The sequence below is a fragment of the Colobus angolensis genome, unplaced genomic scaffold (assembly GCF_000951035.1).
Source record: "Colobus angolensis palliatus isolate OR3802 unplaced genomic scaffold, Cang.pa_1.0 Scaffold78, whole genome shotgun sequence".
Classification (NCBI taxonomy): domain Eukaryota; kingdom Metazoa; phylum Chordata; class Mammalia; order Primates; family Cercopithecidae; genus Colobus; species Colobus angolensis.
This window is the reverse complement of record NW_012121598.1, coordinates 152,517-180,162: the sequence shown is the minus strand read 5'-3', so window position 1 is coordinate 180,162 and position 27,646 is coordinate 152,517. Positions and strand designations below refer to the sequence as shown.

Below are 27,646 nucleotides of genomic sequence, written 5' to 3'. Positions count from 1 at the left end.
TGGGGGGACGAGGAGCTGTTCCAGCACGCGCGCAAGAGGGTCATCGCCACCTACCAGGTCAGCCGTCCGCGCCCCGCGACGTCCCTCCTTCCGCAAGCAAGTCCACGGGAGACTCCGCTGCCCCACGGAGCTCCCCATCTATGCACAACCTCCACCCAGAAACCCCTCCCCAGACAGTCGAGGTCTAGGGAAGCCCCAGTAAATGATAGGGAGGCACGCGCTGTTTAGAGGAGAAATCTGGCCAGTGATTATTAATCACCTCCCAACCCCCCGGTCCCCCAAATCCCCTGGTTCCTTGAGGAGACAGGCCTCACACCGCTCCTGTTTGAGTTGCTTCTCCCATGACTGACCCTGCCTGGTCCTCATCTCCACCTGGAAGCCGTCCTTGGGCTCAGACCCTTCCAGGCCCCGCCCCATCCAACTCGTCCCCCCCTCGCCTCTCTCTGCCCCTCAGAACATCGCTGTGTATGAGTGGCTGCCCAGCTTCCTGCGGAATACACCCCCGGAGTATACAGGTGAGGGCGTGGGGGGTGGGAGCACACCTGTGTTGAGAATCCTGAGGGGATAGGAGACAGGTGGGTGTGATGGGAGGATATGGAGGCAAGGAGCCTATCTCCCTATCATCTGGGTCTCCTTCCTGCAGGATACCGTCCTTTCCTAGACCCCAGCATCTCCCCGGAATTTGTGGTGGCCTCTGAGCAGTTCTTCTCTACCATGGTGCCCCCTGGTGTCTACATGAGGTGAGGGAGGGGCTGGCAGAGAGGGGGCATCACACCAAGAAAGGTGCAGAATGAACTACCTTGGAGGCTGGGGCCTTTCACACTCCTTTGCAGTTTCACTGGAGAAGGGGAAGCAAAAATTTGGGGCCCTGAAACAGAAACCTGGGGTAAGATGTGTGGGCTTAGTAGGGAAATCTCCCCAGCTCTCCTAAGGCCTGAAATTTGGTTGCTGGGTGTAGGATTTGTCCAGCAGCTGAGTCATTCCCTTCCCTCCTCTCTCCCCCCTACCTGGACTAGGAGCGGACACCCTCTTCAGTAAACACACATTGCCAAATGTCTGCCATGTTCAAGGAAGTTCCTGGGCCACTGCTCAATCCTAGTGAACCCCCACTGAGTCCCTCAGCCCACTCAATCCCATCCTTGACTCTTCTCTGAATTCCCTTATCACATCCTTTGTTCTCCATTTCAGAAATGCCAGCTGTCATTTCCGGAAGGTCCTGAACAAGGGTTTTCAAAGCTCCCAAGCTCTCAGGGTCTGCAACAACTACTGGATTCGGGAGGTCAGACTGGGGTCAGGGTCACAGGAAGATGGGTCAAGGTCAGTCTTCACACAGGCTGGGAAAAGCAACAATTCCAGTTCTTGGGTGTTGCTACCCCAGGTTCATGGGAGATGAAGGATAGAGGAAATTATCCAGGGACAACAGCTCAAGAGAGTCTGGAACTGGTCAAGGGCTCTTTGTCCTGGGGTACTAAAGTGGCCCAGGCTGAGAGAGACTGAGTTTTGGGTAGGGGCCCTAGAGCCTATCTTGAGTGCATTGTTTACTTCCAGAATCCCAATCTGAACAGTACCCAGGAGGTGAATGAGCTGCTGCTGGGAATGGCCTCCCAGATTTCGGAGCTGGAGGACAGGATAGTGGTTGAAGATCTGAGGGGTGAGCTCAGAGCCAGAAGGGGTAGATGGTAAGGGGCCAGGAAGCCTGAGGATCCTTCTGGGTTCATCAACAGCAGAACTAGGGCACCCACGATGCAGGAACACAGATACAAACAGAGATTTCAAGGAGTCATAAGAAGAAAATGAACTTTGAACTTTTTTTTTTTTTTTTTTGCTTAATTTACAGTTTTGTGTTGCTTTTATTTTAAATTAACTATGAGTATTGGGGAGGGGTGGTACCACAATCTCTTTGGTGCTTAGTTAGGTCTTTAATTTTTTTATTCAGCCCTGTCTTGAAATTAAGGAGGCATAGGACAGGGTATTTACCTCTTGGTGACTAGAACAGTCTTGAGTCTTACTGGAAGGGTCTTACTGGAAAAACTGGCCCTGATCACATATGGTGACACTGTGTGGTCACCACACAATGGTCAGCATGGACACAGATCTCATGTGGATCGCTGGGGGTAGCCGAGAAGGAAGAACCATAGTGCTAATAGTTGGATACAAGGCTGCAGGGCAAAAAAGGGTGGAGAGGACAAAGCCCAAAGTCTGGTCTTCTCTCCTCTTCAGATTACTGGCCTGGCCCTGGCAAATTCTCCCGTACAGACTATGTGGCCAGCAGCATCCAGCGTGGCCGAGATATGGGGCTGCCCAGCTATAGCCAGGCCCTGCTGGCCTTTGGGCTGGACATCCCAAGGAACTGGAGTGATCTCAACCCTAATGTGGACCCCCAGGTCAGGAATACTAATGATAATAATGGCAGCTCAAGCTTTCCTATGGCAATACTGTTCCAAACCTTTACATATGTTGACTCATTTAGTCTACATAATAATATCATAAGGTACATATAATCATTTTCCCCATTTTACTGATGACATAGTTGGTAAATGGTAGAGGCAGGACTTAAATTCAGCCATATGATTCCAGAATCGATTCCTAACCACTGCATTGTACCATTCCTGCAGGGTGGCTTCTGGGTTGGGTGCCATTGTCCTGTTGTTGCAGGGTCCCACCCCAAGGGCTGGGTGCCCCTGAAGCTGCTAATCATTGAGGTCAGGCAGGCTGGTGATGGTCACAGGATACGCTCCTCGGGCACCTGACCGTGGTCTTACCATGGGTAGGGACACACTGATCCTTCCACCAGACTTGTCCTGCTTGAGGGGGCTTGCCTAGGAAGAGGAAATCAGGCCTGAGCAGCAAGCCAGGCAGTTGCTGGGGTCCTGTGTCCCAGGGATGGGGCGACAGTGGCTGCCCTCCTCAGCAAACATACACTCACCCCTTATCTTCTGTGGTGCCCCAGGTGCTGGAGGCCACAGCTGCCCTGTACAACCAGGACCTATCCCAGCTAGAGCTGCTCCCTGGGGGGCTCCTGGAGAGCCATGGGGACCCTGGACCCCTGTTCAGCGCCATTGTCCTCGACCAGTTTGTACGGCTGCGGGATGGTGACCGCTACTGGTTTGAGAACACCAGGAATGGGTAAGGCTTGCCTGGGTCCCCACCTTAGATTCCTCCTCAGCCTGGGCCCTAGACCCTCTGTCTGGCCTTAGACAGCCCTTATGAGCCCTTGAGTCCTGGTCAGCCCACCACACCCTTCCTAAGCCCTCTGGGCCTCTTTTTCTTTTCTTTTCTCTTTCTTTCTTTTTCTTTTTCTTTTCTTTTCTTTTCTTTTTTTTTTTGAGACAGAGTCTAGCTTTGTCACCCAGGCTGGAGTGCATTTGCATGATCTTGGCTCAATGCAACATCCACCTCCCAGGTTCAAGTGATTCTCCTGCCTCAGCCTCCCAAGTAGCTGGAATTACAGGCAGGTACCAACATGCCCAGCTACTTTTTTTTTTTTTTTTTTTCAGTAGAGACGGGGTTTCACCATGCTGGTCAGGCTGGTCTCGAACTCCTGACCTCAAGTGATCCAATCCACTCACTTTGGCCTCCCAAAGTGTTGGGATTACAGGCATGAGCCACTGCACCTGGCCCCTCTGGGTCTCTTTTCTCACCTAGCTCCTTGGGTCTGGGGTTGCTGGAGGCCTGCATCCCCTTCCCATCCCAGTGACTTCTACTTCCTCCAACTTAGGCTGTTCTCCAAGAAGGAGATTGAAGAAATCCGAAATACCACCCTGCGGGACGTGCTGGTCGCTGTTATCAATGTTGATCCCGGTGCTCTGCAGCCCAATGTTTTTGTCTGGCATAGAGGTGAGTGCCCTGGGAGAACACAAGTGAGTGACAGTGGCCAGAGAAGGATCAAGATTGAGGGTGCGGCGGAATCACTTGGTGCTGTCCAGAGAGCCAGGCACCTTCTGTGCTGGGCTAGGAGGCCTGCATTTGGCTGGCTGCCACACCAGGGACCTCAACTAGCACACAAGCTGCACTCTACAGTCAAGAAGGGGTGGATGGGGTAGATGCCAAGAAACAGGATGTGGATGGGGACTTTGTGAGGGAGACAGTTTCAGGGAGATGGGCCTGGGGAAGACAGATGATACCTTGGTCCTTTATAGGTTAGAGGGGAAAGAGGTCTGGCCACGCAGGGGGATCCTCAGACTTTGAGATCTTCCATGCCCTCTCCCTCAGGTGCACCCTGCCCTCAGCCTAAGCAGCTCACAACCAACGGCCTGCCCCCGTGTGCACCCCTGACTGTGCTTGACTTCTTTGAGGGCAGCAGCCCTGGTTTTGCCATCACCATCATTGCTCTCTGCTGCCTTCCCTTAGGTGAGCTCTTAGGCAGCCTCTCTGCAGACTGGCCCTGCCCCTCGTTTCCAGCTGGCCTGAGGGGCTGGCTATTTGATACCGTTTCAGACCAGGCTCAAGGAACCTCTGGAAGGGAGGGGCCATAGCCGAAGCCACAGTGAAGCTCTAGGCGAGGAGCTCCCTCCTCACTGGCTCCTTCTGATCCCCTTCAGTGAGTCTGCTTCTCTCCGGAGTGGTGGCCTATTTCCAGGGCCGAGAACGCAAGAAGCTACAAAAGAAAGGCAAAGAGAGCGTGAAGAAGGAAGCAGCCAAAGATGGAGTGCCAGGTGAGAAGGGGCTGGGCAGAGGAAGGAGAAGGGAGGGGGGAGGGGAGAGACAGGAGTCTGGGAGAAAGAACCAAGTTATAGAGTGAGAGGAAAGCCAGGGTGCCTTTAGGGTCTTCACAGTGGAATTGACCTGAAGGCGGGGACCTGGAGACATCTACTGAACTACCCGGCCCAATCCTCCCTTCCCCAGCGATGGAGTGGCCAGGCCCCAAGGAGAGCAGCAGTCCCATCATCATCCAGCTGCTGCCAGACAGGTGTCTGCAGGTCCTGAACAGGCGTCTCACTGTGCTCCGCGTGGTCCAGCTGCAGCCTCTGCAGCAGGTCAACCTCATCTTGTCCAGCAACCGAGGATGCCGCACCCTGCTGCTCAAGATCCCCAAGGAGTATGACCTGGTATGGCTCGTCCTGCCTCCCCTGCCTGGGCTGCCCTCTCATGACTCCATTATCACAAGCAAGGCCACCCTATCCTCAGCTATAGACCTCACCTATGACAGCTGCTGCTGGGGAGAGAGGCTCCTTTCAGAGGCCCCCAGACTCAACCTGACCCCCTTCGGTCACACACCTGGCTCCAGCCTGGATGGATGGGAAGGAGCTTTTCTCCCCTCCCCTCAACCCAAGATCCGTTGAGGGGAGGCTGAAGCAGAAGGTCCAGCAAGCTCCCTGCGTCGGTGCCGCCTTCCTCCCACCCAGGTGCTGCTGTTTAGTTCTGAAGAGGAACGGGGCGCCTTTGTGCAGCAACTACGGGACTTCTGTGTGCGCTGGGCTCTGGGCCTCCATGTGGCTGAGATGAGTGAGAAGGAGCTATTTAGGAAGGCTGTGACAAAACAGCAGCGGGAACGCATCCTGGAGATCTTCTTCAGACACCTTTTTGCTCAGGTGCCATGATCTGTGCCTTTTGGAGATGGGCCCAGCCCCAGAAATGGAGGAAACCTGGGCTAGATAGAACACCCTGTGGGTGAACTAAGCTTCCACTCTGTGGCCTGGAGAGAAATAGCCTTGCTTGAATCCTGACATTGCCACTTTACTTAGCCCTGTGACCTTAGGCCAGTCACATTATCACTGTTCTGTATCTCTGTTTCCGCATCTATAAAACAGTGATGAAAACTGTATCCATCCCACTGCATTGTTGTGAGGATTTGGTGAGATCGTCTACATGCGTGGTCCACAGAGGCTGGGCCCTGGACCCAAGGGCATCCGCCTCACCTGGGAACATGTTAGAAATGCACCTACCCAGTCAGACTGAACAGGAACTCTGGGGGTGGGGCCTGGCAATCTGTGTTTTAACAAGCTCTCCAGATGATTTGGATACACTCTAATGTCTGAAAAACATTGTTTTATGTACAGTGCTTATTGGCCCAAGTGCTGGGTCAGTTGTAGGCATTTAACAAATGGTTGTGGCCGGGTGCAGTGGCTCATGTCTGTAATCCCAGCACTTTGGGAGGCTGACGTGGGCAGATCACCTAAGGTCAGGAGTTCGAGACTAGCCTGGCCAACATGGTGAAACCCCATCTCTACTAAAAATACAAAAATTAGCTGGGCATGGTGGTGGGCACCTGTAATCCCAGCTACTTGGAGGCTGAGGCAGGAGGATCGCTTGAACCCTGGCGGTGGAGGTTGCAGTGAGCCGAGATCCTGCCACTGCACTCCAGACTGGGTGACAGAGCAAGACTCCATCTCAAACAAACAAACAAAAAACAATAAATGGTTGTCACATGTGACTTTTAAACATTTTGCACAATGGACAAATCATAGGCACATGGCAGCCTTATCTGAATTGGCAAGAGAGCACAGCTCTAGCCCCTTCCTGCCTGTCTACCATCATGTCTCTACACCTTCTGTCTCCTGGATAGGCTCTCTCACTTTTCATTCCCTCAGCTTTGCACTTCCCCTTCCATACCCCAGCACCATGCCCACTGTATGAAGTTCCCGGTTCTTGGGCCCAGGGAGAAATGGGCTGCTAGAGATTTGATTCCCCCATCTCTAGGACAACAGAGGCCCCAGTCAGTATATCTAAGGATCAGGAGAACCTTCAGGGTTCAGCCTTTCTGATTTGGACTTTGGGGAGATGTGAAGGGTCACTGAACTGCTTCTAGCATAGGCTTCACCTCCTTCTCTTTCCCTCCCTCTGCTGCTGCCCAAGTGCAGGTGCTGGACATCAACCAGGCCAACGCAGGGACCTTGCCCCTGGACTCCTGCCAGAAGGTGCGGGAGGCCCTGACCTGTGAGCTGAGCAGGGCCGAGTTTGCCGAGTCCCTGGGCCTCAAGCCCCAGGACACGTTTGTGGAGGCGATGTTCTCTCTGGCTGACAAGGATGGCAATGGTTACCTGTCCTTCCGAGAGTTCCTGGATATCCTGGTGGTCTTCATGAAAGGTAGGGGGCTGGGAGGTGGCAGGCTATCCAAGAATCTAGGGATCTTTCAGCAAGGAGATGACCTGCATCCCCTTTTCTCTTCCCAGGCTCCCCAGAGGATAAGTCCCGTCTGATGTTTACCATGTATGACCTGGATGAGAATGGCTTCCTCTCCAAGGACGAATTCTTCACCATGATGCGGTATGGGGTGTGCCTTTCTAATCCTGAGACTTCCTGGTGTGTTTCTTTTTTTTTTTTTTGAGACGGAGTCTCGCTCTGTCGCCCGGACTGGAGTGCAGTGGCCGGATCTCAGCTCACTGCAAGCTCCGCCTCGTGGGTTTACGCCATTCTCCTGCCTCAGCCTCCCGAGTAGCTGGGACTACAGGCGCCCGCCACCTCGCCCGGCTAGTTTTTTGTATTTTTTAGTAGAGACGGGGTTTCACTGTGTTAGCCAGGATGGTCTCGATCTCCTGACCTCGTGATCCGCCCATCTCGGCCTCCCAAAGTGCTGGGATTACAGGCTTGAGCCACCGCGCCCGGCCCCTGGTGTGTTTCAAACAGGAAAACAGGTTGAGTCAGAGGAGGGCTGGCAAAGAAGCTATGTGGTCATCTGTGTTGAGAGGTGGCCTAGACACTACATCCTAAACTCTCAGAGCATCCACCTTTAAATGTTTACCTGACTGGCTCCTGCCTCTGGGAGAGTCTCTGTCTGGACTGTCAACACCAGCCAGAAAAATCTCCCTGGTCAAAAAACAAAAACAAAAACCCAACACCAATATGGCCAACAACAAAAATCCACGAATCCCTTTTGGGTACCCTTGGATCTTTGTGAACTCTTTTACAGCATGCCCAACACTGTGCTTTACCCAATGAAACAGTGAATGGATGACCTTGGTCGCTGCTCCAATATTCATCACCATGATAGTCAGGAAGAGAAACGTGGAAGGCTTCTCCATATTCCAACCATTCTTTCTTCCTGCATCTTAAGCCATTTCTGGTTTTGTTGTGCTGGTAAAAAACAACTTTGTTCTTCTCATTCCTGAAGACAATGAATGCGTCAGTAACACAGCTCGCCTCCACGCCATATGGGCAGGGCTTGTTCCCTGTTGAATCCAGCTTCTCCACACTGTGATTGGCACAGTGCAGGCATTTCATACATGACTGAGTAAGACAAAATGAAATAAGTCAGCAAATGAATACAAAGTATAGATGTAACAGCCCACATTATTGTGATTTTTCTATCCTGTTAAGCCTTAACATTGCCTTAAGCATTCACCTTAACTGCTACATTCCTCATATAGTCCAGATACCCTGACTGGACAAGGGCTTCTGAAAGGGCAAAGCTATTGCAGTCTGTAGCTCGCTGGGTATGTCATTGCAGGCCCAGCCCCAGGTGAGGCTCAGGGGAATCTAGGAGAGGGTCCCTGCCTTCAAGGGCTGAGTTCCCACCTTCTCTGTTTGTTTGTTTGTTTGTTTTGAGACGGAGTCACTCTGTGACCCAGGCTGGAGTGCGGTGCCACGATCTCAGCTCACTGCAACCTCCGCCACCCAGGTTCAAGTGATTCTCCTGCCTCAGCCTCCCAAGTAGCTGGGATTACAGGTGTGAACCACCAAGTCCAGCCAATTTTTGTATTTTTAGTACAGATGGGTTTCACCGTGTTGGCCAGGCTAGTCTCGAACTCCTGACCTCAGATGATCAGCCCGCCTCAGCCTCCCAAAGTGCTGGGATTACAGGTGTGGGCCGCCGCACCTGGCGAATTCCCACCTTCTTGCCCTGTAACTCAGTGTGTATCTTGGTTACTGTCGGCGGGACGATGTTTTTAATGTGATGGCTGTGCTCGCTGTGTTGTTCGGGCCCAGCATGGCCCAGCATTGCTGCCGGACCTACACAAGCTTGCATAGTGTGTCTGTTTCTGTCCCGAGGCACAAGCTGTGAATAGAGCTTGGCTATTGCAGGTGCCACTGTGGGTGCTATCAGGTTGGGCATGGAGACGTTCCCACCTGTGCCCAGGGTGTTGGCACAAGGAAGCAGCGGCATTGCAGCTAGGTCCCCTCCCTGGCACCCTGCTGCCTGGTGCCCCCACTGGACTATGAAAGGGGGAGCCCAGGGGTGATGTGGGAGGCATCAACAAAAGAGAGTGGACAGAGAGCCTGCCACGAGAGTGGGCCATGCACACCCTGGACGCAACCCTGCACTCAGTGGACTATCTTCCCAGTTGTACATGCCCCCTGTTTAAGGGCTGCTTTCTCTAATTGGTCAAGGTCACTTTCAATTCTGTTCTGCCTTTTGAGTCCATGGCCACCCCACCCAGCTTAGTGTCAGCTGCAGGCTGGATGAGTGCCTTCTCAGTGCCATTTCCCGGGTCATTGGTAACCACATTAGATAATCCAGGGCCTGCCCCACCCTGAACCTACCCAAGCCTGACCTTGCTGGGTGACAGGCTGCTGTGTCTCTGGTCCTCCTCCAGGTCTTTCATCGAGATCTCCAACAACTGCCTGTCCAAGGCCCAGCTGGCCGAGGTGGTGGAGTCCATGTTCCGGGAGTCGGGGTTCCAGGACAAGGAGGAGCTGACATGGGAGGACTTTCACTTCATGCTGCGGGACCATGACAGTGAGCTCCGCTTCACGCAGCTCTGTGTCAAAGGTGGAGGTGGAGGTGGTGAGTGTGTGAGGAATGGTTGGCATCAGGGAGAGGTCGTGTCCTCCAAATGAGAGTTCCCGCTAGGCAGAGCCCAGGGCTTATTCTTTTCTGAGTCCTTGGTACCTAGTACAGAACCAAGCACATGTAATTGGGGTGGCACATGTAGGTGTGCAAGTTGTCTACTGCATAAGGATGCCCACTGAGATCAAGGAGCAGGTTGAAATCTATCCTACACACTGCTCAAAGCCACGGGCATTGGTCTAGGATATATCTGGCCAGAGGAAGAGGCATTGTTTCTTTTACACAAAGGACCTGCAGGGTTGCATCCACCTGAGAGGAGGTTATCTTTCTTCTGCAAAGTTGTTACATTGTTGCCCTGTGCACAGTGAGTGCTTAGTGTGGGGAAGGAGGGAAAGAGGACTGGAGTCAGAGATCTGGACATGACTTTCCCAGAAGGGAGGAGGGTACAGTCTCCCATCCTACCCCACTGCCCTTGTGGGGAAGCCAGTCCTGCCTCTTGTTCTCTTCTCTAGGTATTAGAGATATCTTTAAACAAAACATCAGCTGTCGAGTCTCATTCATCACTCGGACACCTGGGGAGCGGTGAGCAGGAATGGGGCTCTGGCGGGTTGGCCTGGCTGAGCCCCCTGCAAAGAAATGAAGGGAGTAGGACTGGCTGATCAGCCTCGGGTAAAATCAGGCATTTGCCCTTTGAAAGTAGCTCTTGGTAGCACAAAAATTCCAGCTGCCTCTCTCACCCTATGCTGCTCAGATGCTTGGCTCTCTCCCTGCCACTCCAGGCCAGAATCATTCTACAAAACAAATCATGAGATCCTATTAATTCGTTTTGCACCTTGCCCCCTGCCTGGTCCCAGGAGCCACTCCCTACCTCTACCCCATGCTCTGACCTAGGAGTTCTTCTCCTGGCTGCAAAGACAAGGGGAGAACAGCCCCATTTCTTTTTCTCAGCTCCCACCCCCAGGGACTGGGGCCCCCTGCCTCAGGAGTCCCAGAGCTGGGAGGCCCTGGACTGAAGAAGAGGTTTGGCAAAAAGTGAGTGTTTCCCAAATCCCTGGGCCCAAAGAGACATGGAGAGAAGTCTCAGGGTCCCTAGGCCCCACCTACATATCCTTGACATATAAGGGACCATCCTGAGTCTCATTCCATTTTTGTTCCTGACCTGACTGGGGGGTTATAGTGTTGAATGACTATTCATCCTCTTCCAACCTCTGCACCCCGTTCTTCAGGCAAGGGTCCTGGCTCAACAGGATGATAGTAAGGGGTCTCTTGGCTCCTGCCTGCTTTGGGCACAGCCTTGAGGCCTGTGCTGGGATCAGGAAGAAAGAAGGATAGAACAGACAGGAGGAGGGGAGTAGCAGGGAGACAATGAGTGGGTGGATGGAGCAAAGATGGAAGTCAAGGGTTGGAGGAGTAAGAAGCCCGCAGATTGCTTTTTTCCCTTCATCTGTTGTGGCCCATCCTGATGCCTGCCAGATCCCCAGGTCACCTTTCATGGGGTGGCACTAAGGGAAGGCCAGAGGGCCCTTACCACACTGCTGCCCTGCCTCCCCTTGCTATAGGGCAGCGGTGTCTGTTCCCCGGCTGTACACGGAGGCGCTGCAAGAGAAGATGCAGCGAGGCCTCCTAGCCCAAAGGCTGCAGCAGTACAAGCGCTTCGTGGAGAACTACCGGAGGCACATCGTGTGTGTCGCAGTCTTCTCAGCCATCAGTGTTGGCGTGTTTGCAGATCGTGCTTACTGTAAGAGTTCCAGGCTGTGGGCAGTGGGCAGGGAGCAGGCCCCGACCCTCGGAGAGGAGTGAAAAGGCCTCTGATCCTAGGAGTCTGCATAGGAGAGCCCGGGGCTCAGGAGCCCGGCCTCTCGTGCCTGATCCGAAGAGTCTGCATAGGAGAGCCCGGGGCTCAGGAGCCCGGCCTCTCGTGCCGAGCTGATCTAACCTCTCTCTGGCCCCAGACTATGGCTTTGCCTCGCCACCCTCGGGCATTGCACAGACCACCCTCGTGGGCATCATCCTGTCGCGGGGCACGGCGGCCAGCGTCTCCTTCATGTTCTCCTACATCCTGCTCACCATGTGCCGCAACCTCATCACCTTCCTGCGAGAGACCTTCCTCAATCGCTACGTGCCCTTCGACGCCGCGGTGGACTTCCACCGCTGGATCGCCATGGCTGCTGTTGTCCTGGCTAGTACGTGACTCCCAGGCTTTTTCCTCTTTGCTGCAGCACCCTGGGTTTAGTTGGGGGAAACAGTGGGGAGATGGAACTCCTTATACCTCCATCTCTCCTCCCCATGCCTCCTCTCCCTCGGGATTGGAGGCAGAGTCTGTCCTGGTTGGCGTCTCTAACAGGGTCTGTCTCTTTCAGTTTTGCACAGTGCTGGCCACGTAGTCAATGTCTACATCTTCTCAGTCAGCCCCCTCAGCCTGCTGGCCTGCATATTCCCCAACGTCTTTGTGAATGATGGGTCAGTTCTGGGGAAGGTTTCTCCTGGGACTCACAGGGCGGGCCTAAGGGTATAATAGAAAAAGAAATCGGCAGGGCACAGTGGCTCACACCTGTAAGCCCAACACTTTGGAAGGCTGAGGCAGGAGGATCGCTTGAGGCCAGGAGTTCCAGACAAACCTGAACAATAAAGTGAGACTCCATTGGTACAAAAAGTAAAAAGATTAGTGGGGCATTGTGGTGCACATCTGTAGTACTGGCTACTTAGGAGGCTGAGGCAGGAGGATTGCTTGAGCCCAGGAGTTTGAGGTTGCAGTGAGCCATGATCAGTACCACTGCATTCCAGCCTGGGCAACAGAGCAAGACCCTGTCTTTAAAAAAAAAAAAAAAAAAAAAGGAAAAAGAAAAAAAGAAATCGACAGTCCCAGACACTCAGCAAGAAGCTCAGTGCTAAGCTAGTCCCCTGGGGGAAGCTGAAAGGTAAACTTCTTGCCCTCAGGAAGGAAACTGGCTGTGATTGGTCAGGAAAGGTGTTTGGGAGATGAAGTCAGAGACTCTTTCTCATATATGCCTGACACACAGCTTGCCATCTCTGCCTTCTATCCATTCACTGGGCAGACATTTATGGAGTGTGTCCCATGTGTCCACCCAGATGCCAGAATAGGGATGTCAAGATACATGCAGTCATTCAACAACTACTTACTGAGATTTGCTGTGTGCCTTGTATTGTTCTAAGCCTAGAGATAGAGCAGTGAGTGAAACAAAAATCTCTGCCCTATGGAGCTTACAGAATAATGAACCAGGGACTCAGGGAAGCAGGGGTCAACCACAGTAAGAGAGTTCAGGATAACACAGAAGGAAAAATTGCTAAGTGCAGAGGGTGGAACCGTGGACGGCTGGGTGCCAAGTTCCTTGGAGGGATCCCTGACCATCTGGGTGGAGGCCACATACCCTCAGCAGTCAGGGCCAGCAGGAAAGGAGTCATGCTGTGGTGTGGCAGTGCTGGAGCCCCTCCTGCCCCAGCCAGAGGCTCAAGGTGCCTTTGCCCCCCAGGTCCAAGCTTCCCCAGAAGTTCTATTGGTGGTTCTTCCAGACCGTCCCAGGTAGGAAATGTGGGATCTGGGGGTTCTGTCTGAGGACTTCTGCTTTTGTCTCCATCTCTCTGTGACTACTCACTTGTCTATAGTGGCCATGGGGTCTGTTTCTAGCCTTCAGGACAAGCCCCAGCTCCATTCCCTCCAGGCAGTCTTTTCTGGGGGCCCCGGAGGGATGAGAGAGGAAGGAGGGCAGGATAGGGGAATGTGCTGTTGTCTTTTCAGCCCAAGCTGAAGTCCTGAGACTACTCACTGGCCCTGTCCTCCTGCCCCCAGGTATGACAGGGGTGCTTCTGCTCCTGGTCCTGGCCATCATGTATGTCTTTGCCTCTCACCACTTCCGCCGCCGCAGCTTCCGGGGCTTCTGGCTGACCCACCACCTCTACATCCTGCTCTATGCCCTGGTGAGGGACTTCCCTGGGCCAGCCCATGGAGCGGGGAGCTCAGGATGGGACAGGAAGGTGAAGGAGGGAGACTTGGATCCAAGATCTCAGAATGAGACCTTGACATTTAAGACCCCAGACCTCAGCTCTATCTCCCCAGCACAGGCCTACTGCCTGGGCAAGAGGGGGTGCCGGGCAGGGGCCTGGCTGGGCCTGAGCTGTACTTACTGGCCATATCTCCAGCTTATCATCCACGGCAGCTATGCTCTGATCCAGCTGCCCACTTTCCACATCTACTTCCTGGTCCCGGCAATCATCTATGGGGGTGACAAGCTGGTGAGCCTGAGCCGGAAGAAGGTGGAGATCAGCGTGGTGAAGGCGGAGCTGCTGCCCTCAGGTACTAGGCCCCGCCTGACGTGGGTTGGGAGTAACAGAGGCCAAATCTTCAGACATGGGGAGACAGCTCACCAGGCCTCCTGACCCCATTACTGCCTCTGACTCTGTGTCCAAAAACAAACAAACAAATCCACTCTCGGGGATTCCCGAAGGTTTCCTGATAGAAGTAGACCAGGAAGGGCTGTGCTTAGCTCCCTGGAGACTTGCAGATGGTGAGAAGTGGCCCTGAGAAGAGGTGGCTGAAGGTGCATACAGAGGGGTTTGAGGATGGGAAAGGCCCCCACACGTGTGGCCTGGGTACAGGGAAGCGCAGGGCAGGAAGCCACATATGCCTGTCCCGTTCCTTCTCTCAGAGACAGACAAATGCCCAGATTGCCAGCCTGTTGTTGAGAGTCAGTGTTGGCCAAAGTCGGGGTTGGTATCATCATAGAGGGTGGCAAAAGATGACTTTATGTATCCCAGGACTGTCTAACCTTCAGGACTCACACTGTAAAAAAATCAATGTCATTGCAATATTATTTCAATTGAGATTACTTAAGGACAAAGTCTCAGAGTGGAGCTAGTATGCCTTTCTACTCTCCAGCACTTGCTAATCTCCTTTTTTTAACAGAGAGATCAGGCCTGAGGCTCAGCTACGGTCAGATAACAAACAGTATCCAGCTAAAATTTGGTAACAAAATATGTTATTTTCTACGTGGAACACATGATACTGGTTTTCCACTTACCTTAGCAATAAAGTTCCCTGCCAAGATAAATTGAATCGGAAAAGTTAGTTGATTTAAAGAAAAGTGTTAGATAGATGATAGCACAGGAGGTGTGTAGAAAGGTAACCCTCAAATGGAGGTTTGATAGCCACTGAGATGGTCCTTGGTGAACCTGAGTCCTTTTACCCAGCAGGCTGATATTCAAGGCAGTGCTGTGAGGCCTGGGCCTTCCATGGGAAGAGGGAGTAGAGAGAAGGAGAGGGGCTGGAAGAGGGGAGTGGAGAAACCCAGCCCTTGCATTACCTGGGAAACAGAGAAGGGAACCCTCCTACTCCCAGCCCCAGGAGCCCCACCTGTTTAGACCACGTGACTACTCCCCAGGCCTCAGGCGTATGGAGAGGACGGGCCCCTGTCAGTCCTCAGGTACCAGGAGCAAGCCTTCTGATCTGTGCTTTTCCCTGTCTATGACCTCCAGGAGTGACCCACCTGCAATTCCAGAGGCCCCAGGGCTTTGAGTACAAGTCAGGGCAGTGGGTGCGGATCGCTTGCCTGGCTCTGGGGACCACCGAGTACCACCCCTTCACACTGACCTCTGCGCCCCATGAGGACACGCTCAGCCTGCACATCCGGGCGGTGGGGCCCTGGACCACTCGCCTCAGGGAGATCTACTCAGCCCCAAGGGGCAATGGCTATGCTGGATACCCGAAGGTGCCTGTCACCGGGAACCCTGCTTTTGGGCCTCTGGCACTGGCAGAGGATCTCTACCCTTCCCCATCCTGACACTAGAAGCTCCAGCCATCCCAAAGCCAGCCTGGGAGGGGGCTGGGGTGCCTCAGAGAAGACTAGGATGTTCTGTATCCTCCCTCTGCCTGTGTCTCCGTTTCTGGCCTCAGAGCTGGGGCAGGGCCAGGCTCATTTCATCTCCCCCTCTCTTGGCAGCTGTACCTTGATGGACCATTTGGAGAGGGCCATCAGGAGTGGCATAAATTTGAGGTGTCAGTGTTGGTGGGAGGGGGCATTGGGGTCACCCCCTTTGCCTCCATCCTCAAAGACCTTGTCTTCAAGTCATCCTTGGGCAGCCAAATGCTGTGTAAGAAGGTGAGCATCCCTCCCTCATTCATCAAATGGGGCATAGGTGGCCGAATTTTGTCCCCACATCATAGTGGTAGAGCATGACAGAAAGCTCCTGGCTCCAGGAACTGAGTCTGAAGGGGTCATTCTTACCCAGTGGTTGAGATGCCAAACTTGGAGGGACGTTGGTGGTGTAGCCAGACGGGCCTCTGCTAGGACCTGTCAGTTGGAAGCCTGGGATCAGGCTGGTGGGTCCTGCCACAGCTTTGGTGTCTGCAGGTGGTCCGGGGCTTTCTAGTCTCTCAGGTGAAGGCACCTGGGATGTAGGGAGGCTGAGCTGAGCTGGGTCCTGAGCTGCAGCCATGTGTCCCCAGATCTACTTTATCTGGGTGACGCGGACCCAGCGTCAGTTTGAGTGGCTGGCTGACATCATCCGAGAGGTGGAGGAGAATGACCACCAGGACCTGGTGTCTGTGCACATCTACATCACCCAGCTGGCTGAGAAGTTCGACCTCAGGACCACCATGCTGGTATGTCAGGGCCCACCAGGCAGGGCAACTTGGTGGGCAGATGGATTGGCAGCATAAGGCAGGATGGCCAGGGCAGGTGGGTGGATGGCCAGGCTGAGCTGGCAGGAGGGACAGAGCTGGTGGCCCTGATCCTCAGCCTCCAGCTCCCTCCCCTCCCCAGTCTCTGTCTCCTGGGCTATGTGGGCTGGCTCGGGCTGAGGGCTGGCACTAATTGTCTTTGGTCTGACCTGCCCCTGGGCCCCCAGTACATCTGCGAGCGGCACTTCCAGAAGGTGCTGAACCGGAGTCTGTTCACGGGCCTGCGCTCCATCACCCACTTTGGCCGTCCCCCCTTCGAGCCCTTCTTCAACTCCCTGCAGGAGGTCCACCCACAGGTCAGTCCCACTCCCTCCCACCCTGGGACTCTGGCCTTCCCCTGCCAGGACATCCTGGCCCGGAAGCACCCTGCCGCTCTGTTCTGAGCAGAGAACTCCACCCGCTTGCCTGGCCCTAGGATGGGGTCAGGTCTTAAAGAGGGACTTCCACCCCCTCCACCTTAAGCCTCCTCCTCAAGGCCTGGATTTGAAGCCCTGGTCATTCCAGCCAGGCTCAGGAAGCAGCTTTTTCCAAGGAGAGTGAGCACCTCCAGGCTGCAGGCCCCCCTCTCTCTCCAATCTCCTGACAGGTGCGCAAGATTGGGGTGTTCAGCTGTGGCCCTCCGGGAATGACCAAGAATGTAGAGAAGGCCTGTCAGCTCGTCAACAGGCAGGACCGAGCCCACTTCATGCACCACTATGAGAATTTCTGAGCCCGTCCTCCCTGGCTGCTGCTTCCAGTACCCTGCCTTCCCTTCTGTGCACCTAACTTGCCCAACCCTATTGGCAATCTCTCCATCAGAATCCACTTTGGGCCTCAGCTGGAGGACTGCAGAGCCCCTCCCAATATTGGGAGCAATATTGGCCCAGACAATTATACAGATGAGAAAAGGCAGGAGACTATGTTCTAGAGTTGCAGTGCATGATGATCATAAGACCACCTAGTTATCAACAGCATTCCTGCAGCCCTCCAGCCTTCCTGCCCTTGCCAAGTGCACAATCAGTCAGGATCTCCCAAAGAAGATAAAGACCACTCCCCACCCCAGCTCAAGCCATGGCGGGTGTGGCAAGCAAAGTGGGGAGGGGACAGTCCCTGCTTGTGACTGAGGTACAACAGTGCTTGTCTGCAATGGCCCCCACATCTCCACAGAATCGATGCATCGCTTTGCTGTTTGCTTGGCCCAATATTTGAGGGAGGAAGAGGCTAGGATACTCTGGCTGAGAATCTCCTCAAAGCCCGGTGCAGAAACCGTGATGCTTAGAACCTGGACAGCTCGACTACCTCAACTCTGTCTCCAGGTCTTTTCCCTCTGGCTCCAAAAGGAGCAGCCCTGCTTCTACCCCTTCCCGCCGCCAAAGTGTCAGCAACCTTGAGGAGGGCACCAGGAAACAAAGATGCCTCCCCAACCCTGATATTCCTGATGTCGCCAGTGACACCCACTGCCCTGAGCCCTGGGCAGGCCCCTCTCTGCATCTACTGGAGTGGTCCCTGGGCTCTGGGGCTGAAGGATTCCAGCCTCTCTGCCAGATATTCAGACCTTGCTCTCAATTCCCCTCTTCCACATGAGTTGGGTGACCAGCTGTCCTAGTTTGCCCAGGACTCTCCCTGTTTTAGCACTGAAAGTCTCTTGCCCCAGGAAATCCCATCAGTCCCCGGCAGACTGGGACAGCTGGTCACCTTACGCAAGAGCCAGTCTGAAACATCCCCTCCGTACTCAGCTCTTTAACTTTTCTTTTCGTTTTCCATCTGGCTCTTTCCTAAAAAGCTGAGCTGTAAAATATTTTACATCGACATATAATAAGTAATCATGTATATATTTTACCATGACCCAGGTCAAGACATAGAACATTTCAACATTTCCATCACCCCAGAAAGTTCCCTTGTACTCGCTTCCACTTAGTCTCCCCTAGCTTCTAGAAGCAACCACTGAGGTGATTTCTACCAAATCCAGTTTTGGTCATACTAAATGTACTCTTTTGAGACTGGTCTCTTTCACTCACCATAATGCTTTTGTAATTCATCCACGCTTTTGTGCGTATCAGCACTTTGTTCCTATTCCATTGTAGAGAAGTACTCCAGCTTGTTTATTCTTCTGTTGATGGACGTTTGGGTTGTTTCTAATGTTGAATGATTATGAATAAAAATGCTGTGAGTTTTCTTGTATCTATGTTTTAGTGGCCATCATGCACTCATTTTCCTTGAGTATGTATCTATGAGTGGAAATGCCGGGTCATACAGTTCTCCATCCAGTAGGACCTGTGGAGGGAGGGTTTCAGACCAAGTTTGTCTTCTCATTGGCCCCACCCTACCTCTTCAGCCAGGCCAAATGCCTCTGGTTCCCAACCTCCTATATTGAAGGTATCTCTCTGACAAGGCTGGAAGAGCACCAATCAGAAGTCAAGAGACCTGGATTCTAGCACCCAATTTATCTGTAAATAGCTATGGAGGGAAATCCCTTAACTCCTCTGGGCCTCTTCCTCATTTATTCAAATGTCTGTGATATTATTGGGAAGTCAACAATATTGACCCAGACAGTTACGCAGATGACAAAAGACAGGAGACTATGTTCTACAGTTGCAGTACATGATGATTATGAGTCCACCTGTTTATCAACAGCATCATTCCTGCAGCCCTCCAGCCTTCCTGCCCTTACTAGGTGTACAACCAGTTAGTAATCCCAAACTCCAGCCTCTTCAGTCTCAGCCTTAGCTTTACTCCCAAATCTGACCCTCCAGTTCCTCCCTATGTCTTTCTAAAAACTGTGCAAAATATTCATTCTATCTTCATTCACCCATCCTTGCTAGACTTGAGAATGGCATTAACATGGCTGTCACAATTATCCATAACACTCTCTGCTTAGCCTGACTTCCCTGCCATGCCGAGGATCTCCCAAAGACTTTGTCATGACCAAAGACGTATCTCCAGCCAACTCTTGCCCAAACCCCAGGCAATGCCAAGTGTATGTCCAGCTGGATAGAGGGACATGCTGCCATTATCTTGAGTCAGTTCAGATGGCACTCAGCCTACCTGGCCTCAGTCCTGACTCCACACACCAGTCAGGTTGTAGATGTCAGCCCTAAGCATGTATTCATGTGATCTGGCTGCTCTAACCCTGCACAGATTCCCAGAAAGCCACAGAATAAGAGGGATAAAAGTCAAGGACTTAGCCGGGCATGGTGGCTCAAGCCTATAATCCCAGCACTTTGGGAGGCCGAGACGGGCAGATCACGAGGTCAGGAGATCGAGACCATCCTGGCTAACACGGTGAAACCCCGTCTCTACTAAAAAAATACAAAAAACTAGCTGGGCGAGGTGGCCGGCGCCTGTAGTCCCAGCTACTCGGGAGGCTGAGGCAGGAGAATGGCGTGAACCCGGGAGGCGGAGCTTGCAGTGAGCTGAGATCCGGCCACTGCACTCCAGCCTGGGCAACAGAGCCGAGACTCCCTCTCAAAAAAAAAAAAAAAAGTCAAGGACTTGCAGAGACGTTACAAGTGTCTTCAGCCTCAACACTTGCCTGGATGCTAACCTGGTCCTACCCTTCCTGAGGCTTTGTGACCAACTCTTTGAGAAGTGGGCTAGAAGACAGGATCAGGCAGCTATTGGGTGATCCCTTGGGTTGAGAAAGCGAGGTCATTGCATAAGTATGTGTCGGGGAGGGATTAGACTGAAAAATGTGCAAACAAGGGAGGCTACAAAAATGTCCCAGAGAAAGATGGAAGATGAGTCAGAGGGAATTCATGGAAATGATCATATAAACAGTGCAAAGGAAAGCAAATCTTCCCTGCTCTGGGTTACAGAGATGTTGGTCTCAGGCTTTGGGACAAAACCCAACCCAAACCCTGCCTCCCAGGAATAGGGATGAAGATGAGAATAAAACAGGATGGACAAGGAATCAGGTGGGATTGGATGGTAATGGGATTGTGGGTGGAGAAGAGGAGGACAAGCAAGAGATTGGATGGAAGGGCTTTGGGGCCCGGGGGGAAAGGAGTAGATGAGGACAGAAGGGGCTAAAGCTGAGTTCTGTAGGAGAAGAATGAAGGTTGGATCTTTGCCTCTTTTTCCAACTTCCCAGTCCCAACTTCTGCCTCAACTGAAAGAGAAGAACATTGCTAAGATGTGGCATAATTTCTGTCTACTGATCAAGAATTTTTGTTTTGTTTACACATGTACACACACATGCTGTATTTCAGTACACGTTATGACTGAATCATAGTTCATATACTGCCCTGACATTAACTTTTTTGCTTAGAAATAGGTCTAAATATATATATATATATATATTTTGAAGGGAAGAGTATCCATCACCTCAAACATTCATCCTTTGTGTTACAAACAATCCAATTATACTTTTTAAGTTATCTTTAAATGTACAATTAAATTATTTTGTATTATAGTCCTTCTGCTGTGTTAGTAAATACTATGTCTTATTCATTCTTTCTATTTTTGTACCCATTAACTGCCCCCACTTCCCCCGACACCCTTGGCTCTGGTAACCATTGTTCTATTCTCTGTCTCCATGAGTCCAATTGTTTTGATATTTAGATCCCACAAAGAAGTAAGAACATGCAATATTTGGCTTTCTGTGCTTGGCTTATTTCACTTAACATAACGCTCTTCAGGTCCATCCATATTGTTGTAAATGACAGGATCTCATTCTTTTTTTATGACTGAATAGCTCTCCATTTTTTCTTTATCCACTCATCTGTTTATGGACATTTAGGATGCTTCCAAATCTTGGCTATTGTGAACAGTGCTGCAATAAACATGGGAGTGCAGATATCTCTTCATTTATTAAGAATTTTTGAGTAAGAGGAGCCAATCTAGCATAGTACTTAAGAGTGAGGGCTCTTAAGTCAAACTGGGTTTGAGTCCTAACTGGGTGACCTTGAGAAAACAGAGAAAACTCTCAGGGCCTCAGTTTGCTCCTTCATAAAATGGGGATAACATGAGTACCTGCCTCCCAGGGTTTGGGAAGATCTAATGATAGAATTCAATTCCACAAATATGTGTTGAGCATCTGTTATGTCCCAGGCACAGGCACAGCTTCTAGAGAACTGAAATGTTAGTGGAAGGAAACAGACAATGAACAAGATAGAAGGAAGAGGAAGAGGAAGGGAAGAAGGAGACCACAGGTCACAAGTGCTTGGAAGATAATAAAACTCTGACATGACAGTGACTGACTAAGGGGACCCCTTTAGATAAGATGATTAGAGAAGCCCTCTAAGACGATGACAACAAAATGATGACAATTAGTGCACACAGAGCTTGCTGTGTGCCCAGTGCTGTCATAAGTACTTGAAATGCATTAACTCACTTAATCCTTAGAATAACCACAATCCCCATTTTACAGATAAGGGATACCGAAGCACGAAGAGCCTTAAACAACTTGCTCAAAGTTATCTAGAATGTAAGTGAGAAGACAGACTAGGTTTTTCTTTTTTTAGAGACAGGGTTTCGCTCTGCCACCTAGGCTGGAGTGCGGTGGTATGATCATAGCTCACTGTAACCTTGAACTCCTAAGCTCAAGCGATCCTCCTGCCTCAATCTCCCCAGTAGCTGGGACTACAGGCGTGCACTACCATACCTAGTTAATTTTAAAGTTTTTTGCAGAGACAGGCTACTCTCTATGTTGCCCAGACTAGTCTCGAACTGCTGAGCTCAAGCAGATCTTCCCACTTCGGGAGGAGAACAGATTTGAACCCAGAAAGTTTAACCAGAGATTATGCCCTTAACTACCACTTTATCCCGCCACTCAAAAGCAGGCTGCAAGCGTTCAGGTGAAGTTAATGTATGGAAAGCCCTTAATTGTGCCTGGCACCTAGTAATATTGTTACGAGTATCATCTATTAGTAAGAGAAGCTGAAGCTCTGAAGGCGGAGCTCCATAGTCTGAGGAGTTTGTGGTTTGTGGGGCTTGAGTAATGGTAAGTGACTTGTTTCTAGTCCAGATTTATCCCCTATTCGATTATCCCTCCTCATTTCCCCAGCTTCCCGCTCACTTTCTTGTGTCCCACCAGGTTCTGGCTCTGTGAAGCCAGGAGGAGGCCTGCTCTAACCCCCAGGGACACACTCCCCAGCCACCCCGATCATGCGGAAGTCAATCCATCCTGACCTTGCATGGCGTGGAAAATTACCAAGTGACCACCTCCCTGTCTTGACCCCAGGGAGCTGTAAATTTCCTGGGAAGTCTCTCCATGATTTCACAGGAATTCTTATCCTCTCTGGACAGTGACCTCAGATGAAATGTAACGTGAAGGCCCGACCTTTTCTGAGAGTGAGAGGCTGGCAGTGAGAATTTAGGAAAGGCTGTCAAAAATGCACTGGATGCTGGAATCAGGGGACCTGAGTTTTGTTTCCAGCATTACTGCTCAAACCACCAAGTAACCTGAGGAAAGTCACCTGAGTTTTATGGGCCTCTATTTGTCTTACCAAGAAAATAAAAGAATTAGGCTGACCAGGTACAGTGTGGCTCATGTCTGTAATCCCAGCACTTTGGGAGGCCAAGGCAGGTAGATGACTTGAGGCCAGGAGTTCGAGATCAGCGTGGTCAACATGGGGAAACCTTGTCTCTACTAAAAATACAAAAATTAGCCAGGTGTGGTGGCAGGCGCCTGTAATCCCAGCTACTCAGGTGGTAGAGGCACAAGAAACAAGAATCTCTTAAACCTGAGAGGTAGAGGTTGCAGTGAGCTGAGATTGCACCACTGCACTCCAGCCTGAATGACAGAGTGAGACCCTGTCTCAAAAAAAAAAAAAAAAAAAAAAGATTAGGCTAAGACCCCTTCTAGACCGGAAACTTCACTCTTCCCTTCTGCACTCGGTGTCTCAAATGGATAGAAGAAAACAGTTTCCTTGGCCTCTCAACCAAGGTTAAACAGTCTGGGGAAGGAACTAATATTTACAGGTTTACTTTGAGTTGGGTCCTGTAACACATTTACATAAATTGCCTCACTTAATCCTCACAATATCTCTCTGGAGAAGGTATTACTGCCTCCATTGTATAGATGTGGGACTCAGAGTACGTCACCCACAGGCATTAACAGGCAAAATAAGGGTTTGAATCCTATGATATCTCAGCGTCTCCGCTCTTTGTATCCTGATGCCTCTAAAGGTATAAGCAACCAAGCATTTTCATAATATATTTTCCATTGTTAATTGTTCTGATGGTATTTATTGAACAACTGCTGTGAACACAGATCATACTAGATCCCACAGGGTCCAGAAGAAAAGCAAGACATACTTCCTGCCCTCCAGGAGCCAAAAACCAATCCAACTCTGGGGAGAAAGTACAGTAACTTATCACAACGGCAAGCACAATGCTTGCTCAATGTTCCTCTTTCCTTCTATGCTATAAGCCCCATAGAGGGCAGGACTTATGCCTATAGTTCACTGTCATTTTTCCCCTGCCTAGTAAAGTGCCAGACAGAGAGCACATTCTCAAGGGATAGTTCAGGAATACATTACACTATGTGATAAGCAACTGATTAAATGCTAAGATGAGTGGATTCAGAAATGGAATTCAGAAAAGGTCCCTGCAAGAGGAGGATTTTGAGCTTAACCGTGAAGGATAAAGAAGGTCCAGGTACGCATTCATCGCTGGGCTAGAGTACTCATCCTGCTGGTTGGACTACATTCCTCTTCCACAGCCAGATCCTAAAGATGGCATCTTTCTAAGGAAAGGGCATCTTTGGATTCCCCTTACCTTTGGATCTGCCAACACCCAGTGTGACATGGAAACAATACCCACTGTTGTTCTGGAAAACAAGAGCCTCACCTCGTCAGGATTCAGAAGAGGCTGACATCTTCGGAAGGCATAAACTTTGGGGAATGTGCTGGAGTGGTCCCAGATGGGGAAGGAGGCATTTAGGGCTGAGTTCTCTGGGGGACAGGAAGTCCATTACCTGGAGTGATTGAAACAGGGGGTAGGCAAAGGAATAGTAATGAAGATTTCCTCTGTGTCAGACCCAAGGTCTGGTTCCCAAATAGCTCTCTCTCGTAATTCTCTTGGCAACCTGAGGAAGCCATAATTGTCTGGATGTCCAACAATCAGAGAATGATTAAGTAAACTATACAATGAAATGGAATATTATATAACCATGTGCGATGAAAATTATTAGATGAGCAATCTTGTATTCAGGAAGTTTGGCAAAATATCTCAAGAGTCTTAAAAGGTTTGTTCTACTAATTCCTTTTGCAGGAACCTGTCCTAGGAAAATAACCAGGAATCCAGACAAATATTTACTTTTATAGATGAAAACTCACCAAAATGGTAAGAGTGGGTATTTCTAGGTGATGATATGTTTGATTTTATTTTTCTTTTTATACTTTTGTACATTGTTCAAAAATACAAAATATTCTTTTTTTTTTTTTTTTTTTTTGAGGCGGAGTCTCGCTCTATCGCCCGGACTGGAGTGCAGTGGCCAGATCTCAGCTCACTGCAAGCTCCGCCTCCCGGGTTCACACCATTCTCCTGCCTCAGCCTCCCGAGTAGCTGGGACTACAGGCGCCCGCCACCTCGCCCGGCTAGTTTTTGTATTTTTTTTAGTAGAGACGGGGGTTTCACCGTGTTAGCCAGGATGGTCTCGATCTCCTGACCTCGTGATCCGCCCATCTCGGCCTCCCAAAGTGCTGGGATTACAGGCTTGAGCCACCGCGCCCGGCCAAATACAAAATATTCTTAATAAGAAATAAAAAATATACATGAAAAATTTGTTTTAAGAGCTGGGTATGGTGACTCACACCTGTATAATCCCAGCACTTTGGGAGGCTGATGTGGGAGGACTACTTGGGAAGAGGAGTTCGAGACTAGCCTTGGCAACACAGTGAGACTCTCTCTTTACAAAAAATAAAATAATTTGTTAGGTGTGATGGCGTGCACCTGTTGTCCCAGCTACTCAGGAGGCTGAGGTTGGAGGATAGCTTGAAACCAGGAGCTTGAGGCTGCAGTGACCTATGATCACACCAATGCACTGCAGCCTAAGTGAAAAAGTGAGACCGTGTCTTAAATATTCCAATTCAAACAAAAGTCTTTTTGGAAAAACTATAATTACAAATATTTTAAAAGCACATAAGAATGGATAAGGGTGTCCCAGCGCAGTGGCTCACACCTGTAATCCCAGCACCTTGAAAGGCCAAGGTGGGTAGATCACTTGAGGTCAGGAGTTCGAGACCATCTTGGGCGACATGTTGAAACCCTGTCTCTACTAAAAATACAAAAATTAGCCCGGTGTGGTGGCATGCACCTGTAGTCCCAGCTATTTGGGAGGCTGAGGGGGAAGGATGGCTTGAGCCCAGGAGACGGAGGTTGCAGTGAGCCAAGATCAGGCCAACTGCACTCCAGCCTGGGCGACAGAGCCACACCATGTCTCAAAAAAAAAAAAAAAGAAGAAAAAGAAGATTTATCGTTAAGTAGAAATAGTATTTCTATTTCTACTGTATACAGATAAAAGTTGTATCTGTATTTTGATTGTGACTATGAAAATGTTTACTTATATATCATTAAGTAGAAATTGTACTTCTATTTCTACTGTATATAGATACAAATTGTATCTGTATTTTGATTGTGACTGAAAATATTTACTTATAAATTGTTAACAGTATATCTGGGGGTAGAGTAGAACTAAGAGTGACTTTTGTTTTCCGTGTTACACATCTCTGAGATTTTAAAATAACAAAATCTACTTCTTTCATAATCACGGATTAACAGTAGAGATTTTTAAGATTATGATTACACGTGCACGAAGACTGGAGGCAATCGAGAAAAATCCAAAGTTGATGTGTTACAGTGATGACTGTTGTCACAATCAAACTTTTGTTGCTTTTTAATGATGATGATTGTGTCAAAACAAATGTAAAAGATCAGCGTTTTGCCATCAAAAGGAAAAGAGAAGCCAATGAAGGAAAAGACAATGGGACAAATACTGAAAAACAAATCTCCAACTCAGTAGCATTTATTCTGAAAGAAAAAGAGAAAAATATTTTTGCCTACCCCCAAGGAAGCATAGGAGTGACACTTGATAATTGTGTTAATATCCTTCAGCATAATGGTCCCACTTCTAAGAATCCTATAGAAAAATTTGCACTTATATGGGAAGATTTATGTACAAGGAAATTCATTGATTTATAATAGTAAAATATTGGAAGAAACCTAAACACCCCATAACAGGAGAATGATGAATGATGCATGATGATACATGGTGCATCCATACAACAGATGCTATGTTATGTGCAATGGCTGTTATGTTATATACATCCACTCAATATGTTGGCATGAAAAGGAATAAATATGGTTTACATTTACTGACATGGAAATACATACGGTAATTCCTTGGTATCCGTGGGGGATTGGTTCCAGAACCCCCTAAGGATACCAAAATCTGTAGATGCCCTTATATAAAACGGTGTAGTATTTGCATATAACCTACATACATTCTTCCATATATTTTAATCATCTCTAGATTACTTGCAACACCTCATATGACACCAACACATCACTTCATTTGCGTGGATTCAACATAATACTCAGTGCGCAGCAAATCCAAGTTTTTCTTTTTGGAACTTGATGGAATTTTTTTCTGAATATTTTCAATTCTCAGTTGGTTAAAACCATGGTTGCAGAACCCATAGATATGAAGGGCCTACTGTATAACCAGGATATAATCCCATTTTTGTAAAATTAAATTAATGCATAAGTATATGTATGTATGTGTAGTGTGTGTGTATATATATATATATTATATATATATAGAGAGAGAGAGAGAGTATATATGTGTGGGTATAGTGTTTGGGGTATGTCTGCAAGGATATACTCTAAATTGTTAGCAATGGAGTCCTCTAGGAAAATGGGGTTTGAGGTAAGGTAGGGACTTTTTATTTTTCCCTGAGTTAAAACCTCATTATAGAAGACAGCAAATAATTAGCAATGCCAAGAATACCAGCATAGAAAATCTAAATAGAGCCAAATTAAACAGAGTTGATCATAATGCAAAAAGAAAAATCCCTGATGGATATAGCAGCTAAACAAAGAGAATACAAGATACAAGGGCAACAGGGTGACCAAGAATATCATGAAGAAAATACAGAGTCATTGTGGTTGAGGGAATGGCTTTTGGAGCAACCAGCCTGGTGCTCAAATCCTGACATGTCAATTATATTTATTTGGGTTCCATTACTACTATGAGCCTCAATTTCCTGCCGAATGTGAGGGTAAAATGAGATAATGTTTGTAAAGCGAATGTGAGGGTAAAATGAGATAATGTTTGTAAAGCGAATGTGAGGGTAAAATGAGAT

The 27,646-nt window shown here is 49.9% G+C and overlaps 1 protein-coding gene across 1 annotated transcript in view; it reads left to right on the top strand.

Moving 5' to 3' along the window:
• Nucleotides 1-18,521, top strand: part of DUOX2 (dual oxidase 2) — a 20,808-nt gene extending 2,287 nt beyond the window's left edge. The window contains exons 6-33 of the mRNA XM_011928648.1: nucleotides 3-57; nucleotides 455-515; nucleotides 644-740; nucleotides 1,189-1,279; nucleotides 1,549-1,651; nucleotides 2,221-2,384; nucleotides 2,951-3,126; nucleotides 3,719-3,837; nucleotides 4,213-4,350; nucleotides 4,542-4,655; nucleotides 4,846-5,048; nucleotides 5,346-5,531; nucleotides 6,801-7,026; nucleotides 7,113-7,206; nucleotides 9,474-9,682; nucleotides 10,180-10,249; nucleotides 10,616-10,699; nucleotides 11,227-11,405; nucleotides 11,620-11,850; nucleotides 12,028-12,127; nucleotides 13,159-13,208; nucleotides 13,476-13,603; nucleotides 13,826-13,979; nucleotides 15,158-15,390; nucleotides 15,622-15,780; nucleotides 16,128-16,283; nucleotides 16,529-16,657; nucleotides 16,948-18,521. Of these exons, the coding sequence (XP_011784038.1) occupies nucleotides 3-57; nucleotides 455-515; nucleotides 644-740; nucleotides 1,189-1,279; nucleotides 1,549-1,651; nucleotides 2,221-2,384; nucleotides 2,951-3,126; nucleotides 3,719-3,837; nucleotides 4,213-4,350; nucleotides 4,542-4,655; nucleotides 4,846-5,048; nucleotides 5,346-5,531; nucleotides 6,801-7,026; nucleotides 7,113-7,206; nucleotides 9,474-9,682; nucleotides 10,180-10,249; nucleotides 10,616-10,699; nucleotides 11,227-11,405; nucleotides 11,620-11,850; nucleotides 12,028-12,127; nucleotides 13,159-13,208; nucleotides 13,476-13,603; nucleotides 13,826-13,979; nucleotides 15,158-15,390; nucleotides 15,622-15,780; nucleotides 16,128-16,283; nucleotides 16,529-16,657; nucleotides 16,948-17,070 (3,832 nt within the window). The 3' untranslated portion in view covers nucleotides 17,071-18,521. The remainder of the gene's footprint in view (nucleotides 1-2; nucleotides 58-454; nucleotides 516-643; nucleotides 741-1,188; nucleotides 1,280-1,548; nucleotides 1,652-2,220; nucleotides 2,385-2,950; nucleotides 3,127-3,718; nucleotides 3,838-4,212; nucleotides 4,351-4,541; nucleotides 4,656-4,845; nucleotides 5,049-5,345; nucleotides 5,532-6,800; nucleotides 7,027-7,112; nucleotides 7,207-9,473; nucleotides 9,683-10,179; nucleotides 10,250-10,615; nucleotides 10,700-11,226; nucleotides 11,406-11,619; nucleotides 11,851-12,027; nucleotides 12,128-13,158; nucleotides 13,209-13,475; nucleotides 13,604-13,825; nucleotides 13,980-15,157; nucleotides 15,391-15,621; nucleotides 15,781-16,127; nucleotides 16,284-16,528; nucleotides 16,658-16,947) is intronic.
• The last annotated feature ends 9,125 nt before the right edge of the window (nucleotides 18,522-27,646 follow it).